Here is a 16,566-nt window from a genome sequence, read left to right on the forward strand (position 1 = left end):
CAATCGTACGGATTTTCGTACGGCGCATCAGCTGTCCAAAAAAAGAAAATTTTATGTCCGTACAGTCAGTCAGAAAATTCTGCTCGTATAGTTCTGTACGGCCGTCCGTACAGTCCGCACTGTGCGGCAGAAATTTGTATGTATAGTTCCGTACGACTGTCCGTATGGTCTGCACTTCTGCGTCAGATTTGACCATACAGTTCCGTCGGTACTGTTTTGTACTTGCAGGATTCATTTTCAGAGGCTCAGCTGTGCATTCAGCCATTGTTTGGCTTCGATTTTGGGAGCAGACATTGCAGTAAATCTGCAATTTTTGGTGACATTTGGGGCTTTTGCATTCGGGCTACGATTTTGCAGGTTGATTGCAGATTTGCAGACAATTTGGGGCTTTTCTTGAATTTGCCCCATTTTTGGCTCAGTTTTGCTCTACAAATTGGGGCTTTTGGGTCTATTGCAAGCAAATTGCACGATACTTTCAGATTTGAAGTGAAATTGGCAAGATATTGCAGGCCATTTGATCACATTTGCAAATTACAGCTTATTTTGGGGCTTTTGCAGATTTGGACGGCAAGTCCTATTTTTTTGTAGTTGCAAGCCTTGAGGCTATCTTTTGGGTCACTTTGTCTGTGCATTTTTGACTTGTCCCATTTGGGCACCAAACTCGGCCTGAATGATATGATGTGGTACAGATGGTTTCCCCTGAATCATTCGTGAGAGCATATGGATCCGCAGGCTGCTCCACCCGGGTCCACTCTATATTTGACATGTCAGGTCCCCAACAAGGGCTGCCATACATACCGGCTGGTCAAACCAAGGAGTCGAAGAGAAGAGCCTTGGTCCAAGGGTCCTGGAAGTGGGAGTGGAAGCACCGTCTCTGTAGCCGAGCCAGTTAGGCATATCCCCTGCTCAGTCTGGCTTGCATCGCTAGTCTCATCGTGAAGGTTGGGCCGGAGAAGATGACCCCCAAGTAAGTGTATGAGGATACGATCTCAACTGGTGACCCACTGAAAGTGAACTGCTTCCGGTGCATGTTTGCTCGAGAGGTGTTAAAGATCATGACCTTGGTCTTGCCAAGGTTGATCTCCAAATCATGGGATAAACAAAAAGCCTGCAGTGCATCTAGGTGTCGCTGGAGCGCCTTGGGTGTGGATGATAAGAGTGCCACGTCATTTGCATAAAGAGAGATTGACCTAGCCATCCCTGAGTCCTGGTGGGAGGGACTTCGCGTGTGGATGGACAGCAATTGGTTGGGTCAGTTTTCTCGGATTGGTGTCCCCTTGAGGATGATGATGCAACGAGGCAGAACGCATGTCGGTTTTTTTCGTGTAGGACCTAGAGGCCTACTCCAGGTATTGACTGAGAGAGGCCCATAGATGGATGGGATTCATTGGCAGATGATTAGAGTGGTGGGACGTTTGGGGAAGGAGTGGCACATTGATCCTCCCAGTATCCCAGAGCAAGATGCCCCCAGATGGCGCCTTTGGCTTTGGAGGGTAGGCCCTTGAGAGAGGTCCAGTGGGATTTGAAAGAGTGGTTTTGGCCCTCTAGGGGCGGCCTTGTTAAGTGGGTGGACGAGGTGCCCTTCTTTTCCTACACCAGATGGATTGGTAGGGGGCTTCAGTTGGACTCTTCGATTTGGACCCCTTCGAGGGAGAGACATTGGGTGGCCCAGTGACTGCCCCAGGAGGTCCGTTCTAGGTTTTGGACGTGGTTATGGTCTAGTTTGTGGCTGAGGAAGATCTCCTACTTCTTCTAGCTGGCTGCCCACAGAGGCTTGCCCATCAGCCCGTGGTTGGAGCAGATGGGGGTGGAGGGGTAGTGTCATTGTTGCTCTATTGGTTTTCTAGAGCCGATCCCTCACTGCCTCTGGAGCTGTCGTAGCGTAGCGAGGATTTGGATGGGAGCCTTCAGGATTATGACCTGGATGCAGAGCCTTCAGAGAGACTACACTTGGGAGATGGTGGCCTGGTTGGCTGGAGAGGACACACGTTTCATATTGATGAGGTCTCCTGAGCTTATCGGATATAGGGTCAAAGCATTCAAATGATAGAGCTCCATGAGGCGGTCCCTCCTGATAGCCTCGCTCCTCATTCTCCTTCGGAGGACAGCGTATGGGAGGTAGTAGCCAGTATCATGGCGTGAAACATTTGGGTTGCTCTCTGCAATCTGGTGATGGGTGATCATCTGGTTCCACCCTCGGCTACCTTGGTCGCCATCTGGCAGGATATCATCTACACCCTTCGCTTCACTTGGGAGCGTGGGACTTCAGGCTCTAGGGCGACTGTCGCGAGGCGCGCTCGTTTTTGCAAGGCTTGGCTTGGAGGAGTTTTTTACGTATTCACTTTGCGAGGGATTTGCTAGTTGTAGAGTCCCCCCACTTGGCTGCTAGCCCCAGTACTAGAGATCCCCTAGGCAGTGAGCTGGGTTGCTCTAGAACATGCCGGTCTTTTCTCCTTTCAGACTTTTCCAGTTTTTTCCATACTTAGTACTTTTGGGGCTGCTGCTTTGTCTGAAGTCTTTCAAGCATTAATAGAAGGTTCATTTCTTTGCAAAAAAAAGGTCATGGGCGACCTGCGACATAGTACTGATGGCGAGGACTCCCGAGTCTTTAGTGTCAAAGATAGCGAGTAGAATCAAGGCCAGGAAACGGTGCTTAGATCAGGCGCAAGCTGGGCTAGTGTTGCATATGGCAAACAATGTGGCTCTGGTAACCATCTTGGAGAACGTCAAACCCATGCTCACATCGGGTTTCTGCTTATCCATGTAGTGACAGAGAAATGATACCCCTATGCAGAGCATGCGTCCGGTGGTGTGGAGCGTCAGTGTTGGGCGTACTAGAGATTGATGCCAGCGTCACGACCGGGAGATGGTGGTGGAGCTGATGTTAATTCACTGATTCTTTTGGGGTGTTGCTTCACAACAACGCTGTGGTGTATTGCTTGTGTGTCATGAGGAAAGAAAGGGTAGGTCTCGAGACTCTAGTCGAATTTAGTGGACTTGCGGATCGAATTCAGGATGAAGGGTGAAGGGGAAGCAAAGATGCCAAAATCGGAGCTTTGATACCAATGTAGAAAAGGGGTAGGATGCAGATTAGAGAAAGGGGCTAGAAGAGCAGAAGGGGGAGAGAACGAGAAGGGAGAAGGAAGGAAGGAGGGGTAGTTAGAAAGATGAAAGAAAGTTGTATTAACATCTCCAAGAGGCCTCGCGAGCCTATGAAACAAAGTACAATCAGCATAATAGCTCATACAAGCCGCCATGGGCTGGAAGCAAAGGACCCTTGTTGAGTGCTAAGCTAAGCCAATAATCTCAAAGTCTCAAAATCTCAACTCTCAAGATACTCAAGCAGGTAGTGCAAATGCTCCAAAGACATATCCAGGGGCTGTGGTAGCTCTCCGATGAGACACGAAGTTATTGCTTATGTGCAGTTGTCAAGCCGTCTCTCGCTATGGCAAGGGGTGTGGTCTCCGGGAATCTGTTTTCCGATAAAGGGTGACACCTCGGGTCATGTGTAGAGTAGCGATGGGTTGCATCTCTATACCGCTCATAGACGAGCCACAACAGTGCCGGTTTTAGGTTTCTGAGTTTCCAGTTCCAGTTTTTAGCCTGCTTTAGATAGCAAATAGCACATGATATGATATGATATTTTTGTACTTGATTTTGCTTGAGCCATTGAGCTCTCTTTATTTCAGCACAGTACTCAGCAAAGGGCCTTAGCGTGCCCTTTACCTCAACCCCTTGTGGCTTGTAAGTGTTTTTCTCTTTGGTGTCACTTTGTCCCATAGGCCCACGAGGCCTCCTGTGGACGTTAATCTCTCTCTCTCTCTCTCTCTCTCTCTCTCTCTCTCTCTCGCTCGCCTCTTCCTCTCTTGCCTAGCCTGCTGCAAAAGAGGAGATGAGGACTATGTCATCCGTGTATAGCTACAGTGACATCTCAAGGTCCTAGAGGTGTTTTGCAAGGAGAGAGACTTGACAGTGAACCTTGGCAAGACCAAGGTCTAGCTTGGCTAGAGAGACAGACCTTGCTATACGTGGATGACATAGTCCTCATCTCCTCTTCTGCAGCAGGCCTATAGCGACATCTCGAGGCCCTAGAGGTGTTTTGCAGGGAGAGATACTTGACAATGAACCTTGGCAAGACCAAGGTTATGATCTTCAACATCTCACGGGCAGTACTTCAATGGCACAACTTCACATACCAAGGAGAGCCAGTGGAGATAGTGCATTCATATACCTATCTTGGACAGGGGAAGATTTCGCATGACCTATCTTCAAGATGACAAGATGCAGCTCGGGCACAACTCACACGAGGGCAGGGAGCTCTAGCTTGGCTAAAGAGATAGTGCTTCCAAGCACACTTCCAAGACCCCCGAAGAAGGGATGGCTTTTTGATACACTAGTGAGACCGCCAGCCATGTATGCAACACCCTTCTAGGAAGGTGATCTACCGACAGACAAGTGGTGGAGATTCGAGAGGCTACCGGTGATTATGGGGTCTAAGATGATTAGGAGTAAACCATCAATCCCTCACCATATCATACATGCACAGTTCACTATGACACCACTGCAGATTGATGTCATCTTCTAGACAGTGACATATCTACACAGGGTATGGGCCTTGCCTAGGTTGAGGCTACCGACAACCTAGGCTACTGACGTTGGCATTAGATTAGTTGAGATTGGGGTCAACATAGCCTGGATATGCACGCATCTCCAAATGGTTTTGCACTCACAGTATTTAAATGGATCGCCTCCCCCCCCCCCTTTTCAGTAAGATCAACCGTATCATGTGGTTGGAACTACTCCAGCTATATACATTGTGGACTTTGGGGGGAGACCAGGAGTTCCCCACGAAGATCTAGTTCTACCGAGACCACTTCCTCAGAGTATCAAAGGAGGGATTGATCATTAGGCCCCAACATCTAGAGGACAGACAGGCTATTTATGCATTGACGATTGCCATAGGACAAATGCGGGTCTCGTCTCACCAGCCGAGGATCGACGTAGGGAGGGCCGCATGCACACCTAGAGAGCAATGGGTTTGCAAGCTATGCACACTAACAGCAGTGGAGACAGATCAGCACTTCCTATCCATTTGCCCTGCCTACTATGAGATCCAAGGACGATACCATTGCTTCAAGAGGGACACTAGTTCAGACCACTCTCCCGTCTAATCCATTTCCACGACCAGGTGTGCGTTGGCCTTTCTGATGGAGGTGCGGTGACACAGAGAGACCCTGTTATACCAAATCAAACACCAGGAGGTTATCGAAACACAGGACACCGACCAAGCAAAGACACATCAATGATTTCTATGCCTTCGAGTCAGCCCCAGGACATTGAGCTATGTTTAGAGTGACCCCTCATCTTGGGCGGTCTCCTCTGAGGAAAGTTGTGATAGGGTGAACCTCAATTGGTTGTGCTCTAGGCGCTCTCTGTGTTGTGGATGGCCTTTGCAATCCTCTCTCGGTAATCCAGACTGCCCGCATAGCAGCTAGCTCATCCTCCATCCCACTGTGTCCTGGAGTTGACTCGAATGCATAAAAATCTGTGACGTGCCGCTGTGAGTGGTCAGTCTCTACATCCTGTGGTGTGATCGCCTCTTGTTGCTCTCTGATCTGTCATAGCAGGGTCTTCCCGTGTCGGCGCATCTCAGCAAATAGAGCCCAATGCAGACCTGGTCTTGGAAATGGATCAATCGTGATAGTGGGCCGAAAGCCACTCCCATCCTAATAGAGATAGTGGGATCATCCCCGGATCTCGTAGTAGGCTGGGCAGGTGCAAAGAAAGTGTTCTTCTGTCTCAACCACTCCCAGTGTGCCTAGTGTGCAAGTCCGCTGCTCTCTAGGTATACGTGCTGCTCTCCTTGTCTTAATCCTCAATCGATGGGATGAAACCCGCATTTGCCCAATGGCGATCCTCAGTGCATGTGAGACTCTTCTATCCTCGAGATATAGGGGTTTGACGATGAATCCCTCCTCTGAGACATTCAGGAAATGATCATGATAGAACTGTGTCTTGGTGGGGAGCTCTTGATCTCCCCCCCCAGCCCGAGACGTGTGGAGCTAGAGAAGATCTAACTATATGATATGGTAAATCTCATCTGCTAGATCGACTCAGGGGGTGCATCCAAACTATATTGAAAGGGGGGGAGCCTGTCCATCTGAATTCCATGTTTGGCAAACCATGTGGATAAACATGCATACCATGTGTCCGCCCCACCCTTAGCTAGTCGTCTGGATAACTCCAGAGCCAGCCTCGGTAGTCTCTAATGAGGATGAAAGTCACTGTCTGAAAGATATCAGAGAGAGAGAGAGAGAGAGAGAGAGAGAGAGAGAGAGAGAGAGAGGGCTGCAAGTACGAGGGGCTCAGAACCCCCAACTGAGGAGGTGATTATCTAATTTTTAATAGTTAAATCCTTCATTTTTTCATTTTCCTCAACCCAAACTTATAGACAGTAAATGGACTAGTTTCCTTAGTGACAAATTTTCTTCTCCACCATTTCCCAAGGAATTGAGATGCGCAGAAAGAGAGTTTGAGAAAATTAGAACCAAGAAATTAGGTGCAGAGAGAGAGAGAAAAGAAAGAAAGAAAGATATATTAATGTCCAAGGAGGCCTTGCGGGTCTATGTGAGACTGCAAACTACACCAAAGGGAAAAACCTCATACAAGCCACAAAGGGCTGGAGCAAAGGGTGCGCTAAGGCCCTTGCTGAGTACTATGCTAAAATAAAGAGCTAAAAAATTAGGGGGTGGGGGGGGGGGAGAGAGAGAGAGAGAGAGAGAGAGAGAGAGAGAGAGAGAGAGAAACATCTGGTGTTCTCGATGGAACCAATTGTATGATTTATAATCTTTGATGCGTACAAAGTTACAAGTAGTTTCGGTTGTTACTAGAAGTAACTCAAGCAACCCATATATTGGCAAATTACTTGAGAATTGGTGAATGAACGAATGCACATACTCGCTATGTATTGTGTATTAGCTTGTCTTGCTGATGAGCAATTTCCCATGCACATTGCATGAGGCAGCACAACAGGTACACTCGATTCTTGATGAGATACTTCAAAGACTGGGATCAAACAAAAGAATCATTCTTTGGGAGGTATAAGAAGAAAAACAATGTAGAAGATGTTCGCAGAGGAAAACCAAGTTAGTGCAAGTCTTCCTACTTCAAATGCTAACACTGATTAATCAGCTTAGCTAAGAGCCGGATGATATGACGATGCATAGGTGAGTATTGAGTGGTCTATGTTTGGACCTAAGGTCCAAAAGGGTTACCCTCGACTGCAAAACGCCGTCATTTGCATACAACAAAATTGGGATTAGAGATCCGACTAAGGGCGAGGTGCCTCCACCTAGTGTCGTGATAAATAACTTGGATCATTAATGCATAGGTCAAACAAGTTCGGTGATAAAAGGGCAGCCTTGTTTGATCCCATTCATGCTCATGATCTCCTCTCTCCACTCGACCGTCGTTTTGCCTTTTCTTGATACTCACTCAGAGAGTGTTTGGATTGCCCACTTGATGTCCTGACTCTACCCTAAATCATGTAGTCGCTTGAGTAGTTGGGCCTGTGGCACCGTGTCAATAGCCTTGTGGAACTCCACAAAGCGATAGTAACCGTTTGCTTTCGTGCATCATGAAAAACAGATCATGGGAATTTGTGGATCCAGTTAGATAAGAACATAGTTAGTTAGATGGGTTTACAAAGTTAAATTGAATGCAGATGGCACAGTGGAAAGGCAAGGCCAGAGCTCGCAATCATGGCAAATTAATGATTAGGCTGAATGAGGAAAATTCTAAGCAATTGTGCCATTGTAACGTTTGGCAGTCTCACATGCATCATCCTACCCAGGATACGGTGGACATGCTATCTGCTTATTAAGTCCATTTGTATTTCATTAGTGCTCCATTTGAATAAAGGGAGGAAAGTTGTAATTTAGGTCAGGTCACTCTAGGACAGCATTTGTGTGCATTGCTGATTTTAGGCCAGGTCACGAGAATCTGACAAAAATTGTTTGTATCATGGCTCTTCTGGAGACAAACCCAATCACAAACCAGGATATTTTTAGGTGCCCTATCGACACCAGCAGGGATTTGCTAGCCACATGACACGATGAGAAGGCACTAGAACTGGTCAGCTCATCTATCCCACATAGTTGCCTTTCTCTTTATGTCCTCCTTCCCCGCCCAACCCCCCCTCCCCCCCCCCCCCCCCGGGCCCCTTCTTTTTGGGTGGTTTCCATGCGCCCCCCCCACCCCCAACACACACACACATCCACTTTTTCTGGGTGCATGGGAGAAGTTTGTTAGTGTATATGTTGGGGAGGGGGTTGGGCGGGGGGAGTATAGTTGGGGGTTCAGAACCGTTATTCAATGTGAGAATTGGACCAGCGTGAAGGACCTCAAGAGCAGAACAACAAATGTACTTGGGGGACAAGCCCTTCTGTTTGGGATTTTGCCTTCCTTCCTAGAAAACGCAGAGAGTTCACGTGGGTGCAGTTGGAATAATACAGAAATACTTCAAAATGCGAGCGTGTATATGGGTTGGCTGCAACAATTCACGTCTTCACATGCATTTGTCTAGTATCCATTGATATCTGGTCTTTAAGAGTACTTCCTTTTTATTCATGGATCTTAAATGCTTGTTGTGTCCTTTTAATGTGTTTGTGAGTGAAGACTAGACTTGATAGCTGCTTTGTTTCGTTTCGAAATTGCTTGTGCTTTCATACTTACATTGTCATTTTATAGCACTTCTCTTCATTTCATGTAATACAATGCTTACAAGCAAATGCAGAATACTTTTCAATAGCCTCCTTCTTAACTTTGCCATTCATTCAGCCTGGAGGTCTTCATAGAAGCCTAGCATAAAAATCTTTGCCAAATGCTGTACAAATGCGTGGGTGGTGCGCACACGTTTAAGCGGGTGTTTTCACATTAAATATATCCCCTCCAAAGGGTCATCATCTAGTTGATGGGTATGTCCAGGGCCAGTATTTGCCATGCATATGGTAGTAGGGGTGTTTCTTACCTTCTGACTGAATGTGAACCAGCAATGTCGGAGTATGTGAAGGCTGAAGCTGATTTGATATTTTATTTGTTGCAGAGTTGTGAAGAAAGCTGGCAGGCAACGGCATATTCTCAATCTAGGTCATGGGGTCCTTGTAGGAACTCCTGAGGAGGGCGTTGCACATTTTTTTGAGACTGCAAGATCTTTGTCATACAATTCCATTTTTGTAGAGGAGCTGCCTGCAATGGCCAACACCTCCTAGTATTTTTCGACAGATTTGTAATGAAGCGTGTATAGTAGTTTGATCATAAGCAGAATCATTTTTTGAGAGGAAAGCTTAAAACCCCCCTGGCCTTTCTGGTACTATTTTACTGTCAATCTAGTCTAAAGTGATGTACTTCTGCGTAAGCACGCCCCCCCTCCCCCCTTTTCCCTCTCTCTTTGCACCTCTTTTGGTTCTTTCCTGTGTTGCAAATTCTCGATATATAAAATTTAGTACTAGGGGCTGGTGCATCAAAACTTGCTTTACTCTTTCCTTGTTCCAGAACCTAGGACTACAGACTCCCTGCTTGTGAATTGCCGTGCTCTGCTGCCACTCTTGTCCTTCCCCACCCTTCTTCTGTCCCCAATCAATCTTTCTTCACCCCTGTCCCTTGTCAAAAGCCCCCCCCCAAGCGCGCCCGTTCCCCTGCCCCCGGCCCTGTCCCCCCTTTCTTTCTTTTCTCCTCCTGACGCACTTCCATATCTTTTTCTCCCTTCTTTACTCATTCCTCTCCATCTCCCCTTTCCTTTACCTCATCCTTTTACTTCCTCTCCTTTTTTTCCTACCTGCCCCCCCCCCACCCCACCCCCCCGTCATTTCCACTCCTCTTCCTTCACCATCTGTGTGTATCATTTGGCACTTTTACACAGAACAGGTGGAATTCTAACCACTCCGCGCCCCGCTCCGCTGCCCCCCCCCCCCCCACCCCCCCGTCATTTCCACTCCTCTTCCTTCACCATCTGTGTGTATCATTTGGCACTTTTACACAGAACAGGTGGAATTCTAACCACTCAGCGACACTTTTGCATTTACGTAGTCACTGGAGCCCTGTCAACTAACACGTGGCAATCTTGCAATGGCACATTGTCACTCTTGCAGGGTTAGCACAATGATTCAATGTGACGCTTTGCGAAGGAGAAAGGCAAGAGTAAGCCCGCTGAAGGAGAATCTCAATTCGTTGGAGACTGCAAAGAAGACAAATGCTTCTATTCTGAGAAGCTAGGACACTTTTGCAGAGGAGCGCTGAAAGAAGGCAGACCAGAAAAAGAAAGATTTTGATAATTAAAGGGGAGAGACCAGGTCAGAGGCTGCCAGTGTTATTACATAGGAACTCTCCCTAGTCAAGATTATTCAGATGTGTTCATCACTTCTAGTACCTCAAAGATGGTTTAAGAGTCTGGCTAGTGTTGGTGTTGAATCATCCATTACAGGGGGGCAATCAAAGGTGCCTAATTAAGGGTATTGGGAGCGTTTCATTCAGAAAAGCGTGGGTGAGGATAAGGTATCGACAAATGCGTCTACTTGATCTAGGTACAAATTTGTTTTTTGTCAGTCAATTGGCTAGCAACAGGATAGAATTCTTGACAAGGACGAAATGCTCATCAAATCCAAAGCAATTGAGAAGCTGATTGCTTGAGGCATTGAAGAAGAGGGACTCTACAAGATTAGGACATCAATAAAGTTAGGAAGTATTCTGATCAAGAAAGTGATGTGGTAGGCATGGGCCCACAAATATCAGAATGAATCAACTCCATTGGCTGAAACCCGACGTTGCTTGCTAAGCTTACATGCAAGCTTTGCAAATTTTTGTTTGCTAGTCAATTAAGGAAGTCCCTCCACCATGCCTAGCTTTGGCATCTCTTCGAGAGCAGTGTATTCAATGTACCCGAACCTCTCATGCCATAGTTTAGACAATTTTGCTTCTCCTTGTACCAATCTTGCTTCTCCTTGTACCATCATTGTACATCAACAAGATGACTTGGATCTATTGTTTTTTAAGAATGCACAAGCAATTGAGGAATTTAAAGAATGGGGAGCTTAAGTGGAAAAAGGAGAGGGGTGAGAAAGACAAGACTCTTAGGATAGATTAGGGGGGAAGAATTTACAACAGAGGCATTCCATATCCTGTGTTTGCATCTTGAATAGGACAATGACTTGAGTAGTTGGAGGAAGGAAACCATTGGAGGCATGAGTAGATACAAAGTTTATCGTAAAACATTTAAAGTTTCAATTTTGATGCATGGATTCATGCCCATAAAGACACGAGGTATAAATTGGTTCAAAAAATAAGTGCATGTTTGTTAGATACACTGACCGAGCTTATCGGTATATGATAAGGAGCCCTAACAAGGTGTTGGTAGTAGGAATGTAGTCTTCAAAGAGATTGAGACCTATGTAGACAATGAAAGAGCCTCAGCACTCGTGTATCCCCGGCGGGGTTCAAGATCAAAGTAAAGGACGTGTAAGCAGTTCATTATCAAAATAAAGCTAGAAATGTCGAAAAAGAAAACTCGAACATAGGAGAAAAGATTACCATGATGGTACATGAGGACCCTAGAGCAGGGTTAATAGATATCCTTGAAGTGAGTTTAGATGAGAGAAGTCTCAAAGGACCTAGAAAGCTTTATTTACGAGCTAATGGTTGGAATCATGAATTGACGACCTTAAAGACCTAAAGGATGTCCTTGAGTGGCGGGAAGTATTGGAGATTGAGATGGTTGCGATTGAGAAGCACCCCACGTAGGATTTGGCGCTTGCAAAGGACACTCATAGCTATAAGGGCTTAATAATGATGAGACCTTTGCAATGATGGTTTTTATGTTTGATGGTGACTTGAAGGTGGAGGTCTATGTGGAGCAACAATAGTGAACATGGTGTGTAGACTTAATTAAGAAGGTGCTCCACAAGTTGAAATAGGTCCCTCCAGCTTCGTATCAATGCATCAACAACTTTTGTTTTTTGAGTAGATTGACAACTATTTTTGTGTATTGGTTTTCATCAAAGTTTGTGAAATATAAACTTATATTTTCTTTCAAAGTGGGACATGGGAATGACAGTGATTCCCTATGTGGATGATCTCATCTTGATTGGCGATCTCAACAAAAAGATAAGGTTAACACGAGTTTGAATGAAGGACCTTGGTCTTTTGCATTCCTTTTGGGGATTGAGATATGGTAGGAGGAAGAAAAGAGCTTTATCTTTCAAGAGCAAGATTGCCAAGAGATTTTATGGGGTTCTAGGTGGAGGAATGCAAAAAGGTTGTGATGCCTATACAAGTTAATAACAAGTGAGTACAAGTACTAGTGAGCATTGCGCTCAATTGTTTCCGTCAAAGGAAAACTATTGTCAAGATGAATGAATGATTAATTTGCAACACCTATGATGGAAGCCCGTGTATAGGAAAGTTCGAATGATTTGCAAAGTCTCTGTGTGTGAGAGAGAGAGAGAGAGAGAGAGAGAGAGAGAGAGAGAGAGAGAGAGAGAGAGAGAGAGAGAGAGGGAGAACCAAAATAGTAGGGGGCCACGTGGCGAAAAATGGTGTGGGATATTTTAAAAAAAAAAGTGTAACGATAGTGTTACTTGGAAGGCAGAGCTAATAAGTTCTACAAAGAAGACACATATAAGTTGGAAGATATGACAAAATATTGATAATTGATGGGAAGTTTACCTCACCAGTATTTGTCCGGACATTGTTTTCTCAGTTGGATGGTAGTCCCAATTCTCATCATAGCCTGATTGTCTGGACATTGTTTTAGTCTTGAGGATAAAATGTTGGACTTTCAAATGTCTTAAACCATTAATATTGTAGAGGTGGTTGAGAAGAATGGATATTAGGCTTGATTTTGTTGCCTTGTAACAATTGAAAGTGGGGGGTGAGAAACTCAGGGGGCAACTAACAACTAACAAATTGATAATATGAGGAAGTGTTTTATAATAGACCACAAGGGAGAGGAGGGAGCTATTTTAGCTATAGGATTAAATGTAATAGGTGTGGAATTTTTATGTGGTAAACTATTCTATGAGATTTTTTATTTATACCCCAAACTGAGTGAGAGACAACACACTGTTATGGGATGCCAACCCCTTTAGAAACGTAACTACTATCGTCATGGGTGATTTTGATATGGTAGAATACAAGAGGGGTAGATGGCAAGGTCTTGGGAGCATCCTAAGAGGTGGTGAATTAATTGCATGACAATGTAAAAAAACTTATTGATGTTTCAAAAAGCGCATCTTTCACCACCTCTTAGGATGCTCTCAAGATTGGGAGCATCCTAAGAGGTGGTGAATGAATAAGAGGTGGTGACGTCCAGCCGATAGACAAGCTATTAGTAAAGTAAAAATGTAGCTTAGCACGGCCTAGGGTTGTTTCTAATGTTGATGCACTCTATCTGGATAGAGACCTTACATTGGAAGAATTGAAAGGGGCTATGTTCAATATGCGTAAGGATAAAAATCTTGGTGAAAATGGGTTGCTAGTGGAGATTTATCAATTGTTAGGGACACAGTTGGACCATAACTCTTACTATTATGGGAGGAATTAATAGAAAGGGGATCCTTGGATTATAGAATAAACATAGGAATGATAAAATTGATACCCAAGGGAGTGAATAAGGAAGAGCTCAAGAAATTGGAGGCCTTTGACAAGGTTGAACACATCCCATAAAATCTTTGCAAGGCTTTGGCAATAAGACTGAAGGAAAGATGCAAGTATGAGAAGAAGGTTTTATAAGAGAGAGGCACATTCTGGAGACGACTCTGGCTCTTTGGGAAGGACTTGAGCTAGCAGAAGAAAAGGTCCGTATATTTGTCTTTTCAAGGTGGAATTTGGTAAAGCATATGATAGAATGGGGTGGGAGTTTATCTAAGTTCGCTATACGACATGGGTTTTGGGAATGAATTGAAAAGTTTGTTGAAGCAATGGCCAAGGTTGAGATCAATGGGTAGACCTCTCTCCCTTTCTCCTCGAAAAGATCCATAAGACAGTGTTGTCCCCTTTCTCCCTTGCTTTTTGCTATTGCTGCAGATGCATTAGGCTGGTTGATACAAGACAGCTAGGAAATAGTCTGATCAAGGGAATCCAACTAGAGGGCGGGAAGTAGATAATCATATAACCAATTTTTTGACAACACCAATTTGACTCGTGAAAATGAGCAGGGATTAGTGGGAAACATGATAGAGTGCTTGGATACTTTTTGCACAGCTTCTAGTTCCAAGACCAACATAACAAAATAGGGGTTCATGGAGTGAAAAACCCTCCAGATGATACTCCACTAGATAAAGGCTACAAGATAATAAAAGAAGGGGAATTTTTTAGATGGCTGGTTAGTATACTATGGGTTTCAAGTGCACTTCCACGGATAGATATGGGATTGGGTAGCTCAAAAGATCAAGGGAAAGAAATCTAAGTGGGAAGGTCTCCAGCCTTGATTAGTCAAAAGGAAATTTGTTCTTAACCATTTTATATACCCCTTTTTTATATATTTTAGTTTGTGTTGGTACCCATCAAATAAAGGTTTTGATTAGACTAATCCTATGTTCAAAACTTTCCTGTGGGGAAGAGAACTAGCACATAGAAACATTGCTAAAGTTTAATGGAAATTCTTCACAATGGCGAAACATTTGGGAGGTCTTGGGATGTGAACATAAAAAAAGCCTTGGCTATTCATGGGACATTGCTTGCTCAAATATTCTATAAAAAGAGATTCAATTTAGTCAATGTTGGTCAAAAGAGACCTAGCTAGATTTTAACCTATTTGATACAAACACTTGGAACAATTTTCCAGAAGTCTTTGCTATATTTGGTAGGGAACTATGCATATCAAAAGGGTCTATATTGTGTAAAGCAATGTGGAAGTCTTGGGAGACACGATGAACAAACCTCCTTTGGAAAGGCTGCTCTAGGAAAACAGGAACCTTCTTCTATAGAGATTCAATTTAGTTCTTAGTTACTTGGCACAATGTACCATTGGAGGATATTGCAATGAAAGGGATAGTAAGGTTGAACAAGAAGGGTTTAGGGACATGGAAAGACCTATGGGATAGACATAATCATAGATGAATTGAGGAAAGGAACTTCTAGAGGTTATACAATCTAAATGGTTTTGATATGATGCTAATTCAGGAAAGGAGCCTGTCTAGTAAAGAGACCTTAGCTTGGATGGGTGGTAGATAATAGGCATGACTAAGGGAGTTTAATGGGCAAAGAAGAGAAGTCTATGTCCTACCCCAAATTGGGAGGACTACTCAGAGGAAATGGTGGAACCCCTTAATAGAAAATGGCATAGAAGGAATCCCCACAAAGTTTGGTTGGTTGATGCTTTGGTAGAACTTAGACAAGCTTAATAGCAAAAAAATATTTTGTTTATTGTGGTTAATGTTCATGAAGTAGTGTGGACAGCAAGCAGAGCCCAGTCGGTCGGGCAAGTTGAAGGCAAATGTAGGAGATGATTTAGATCACAAGAAGACATACACCATTATTCATTAATTGCATTCAATTAGTGAAACTTTGCGAATTAGTCAAGATCCACATTTGTTTTGCCCTTGTTAAGTATGCCTATATTTTATTGGGAGATGCCTAGCAGGTTGAAAGAAAATTGGACATGCATCAGCAGCCATATACATTGGAATATATGGTTATAGATAAGTGCTAATTTGTATTGAAATGAGTTTTTGGATGTAGGTCAACTTACCTTAACATGATGGGTGCAAACATGGGTCAAAATGAAAATTCGGAGCATTGTGACTAGCTGCTACATGATTGTCTCAAGTAAGATGTGGCCTTAGCCAAAAGAAATGCAAAATTGGCTACCCTCACTTGGAATCTACTTTTTAATGTTGTGGAGTTGTTATTGGACATACCCTTTGAACATATGCCATAAGGAAATGGAGACAACCAAGCTGGCTCATGTTGATCCTCATACACATCAATATGCCTTTATTCATAAATAGCACCATTGTGGCACCATTGATGCCCAACTAACATCATGACTATATTTGTAGATGTCATTGGCTAGAACACATTATGACTTTTGTCCCATGTTGATCCTTGTATACACCTGATTCATGTTGTACACTATTAATGCCCAACTAACACTATGACTATATCTATAGATGTCGTTGATTAGAACACATTATGACTCTTGCCTCATGTTGATCCTTGTACACATCAATGTGCCTTCCATAAATAGGAGAAGACCCTTATTCAATGAGAAAAATATGTATTTCCAAATTTTATTAACAATACTCAAGCAAAGCAAGCCTTTAAAAAGGGTGCAAGCTATCATATCTATCTGAAGGATGGAAATCAATCTATAACTCTTGAAGAAAAAGCAGTCAGGAACTCAAGAAGAAAAAGAAAATCATGCATTTCTTTGGGGCCATGATGGTGGTTGTTTTACAGATGGTTCTACCCTTGTCATGCTAGTTGACTAGAGGATCATTCTATTGAACTAGAACCTGGATTGATACCTCCACATAGAGCTACTTATCGAATGAATCATGCAAAATTAGAGTA

General features: G+C 44.2%; 1 protein-coding gene across 3 annotated transcripts in view; it reads left to right on the forward strand.

Moving 5' to 3' along the window:
* HEME1 (Uroporphyrinogen decarboxylase) overlaps positions 1–16,134 on the forward strand; it is a 34,493-nt gene extending 18,359 nt beyond the window's left edge. The window contains exon 6 of one of the 3 annotated variants that reach the window (XM_087373338.1): positions 15,733–16,134. In XM_087373338.1, coding sequence (XP_087229464.1) covers positions 15,733–15,799 — 67 coding nt within the window. In that variant the 3' untranslated portion in view covers positions 15,800–16,134. Of the gene's footprint in view, positions 1–9,103; positions 9,388–15,732 lie in introns of those variants that run through there. The other 2 variants (XM_087373337.1, XM_087373339.1) reach the window with 2 other exon arrangements.
* Positions 16,135–16,566: the final 432 nt, after the last annotated feature.

The sequence above is a fragment of the Dipteris shenzhenensis genome, chromosome 4, assembly GCF_047967505.1.
Source record: "Dipteris shenzhenensis isolate YYH24624 ecotype China chromosome 4, Dip_SZ_1.0, whole genome shotgun sequence".
Lineage (NCBI taxonomy): Eukaryota > Viridiplantae > Streptophyta > Polypodiopsida > Gleicheniales > Dipteridaceae > Dipteris > Dipteris shenzhenensis.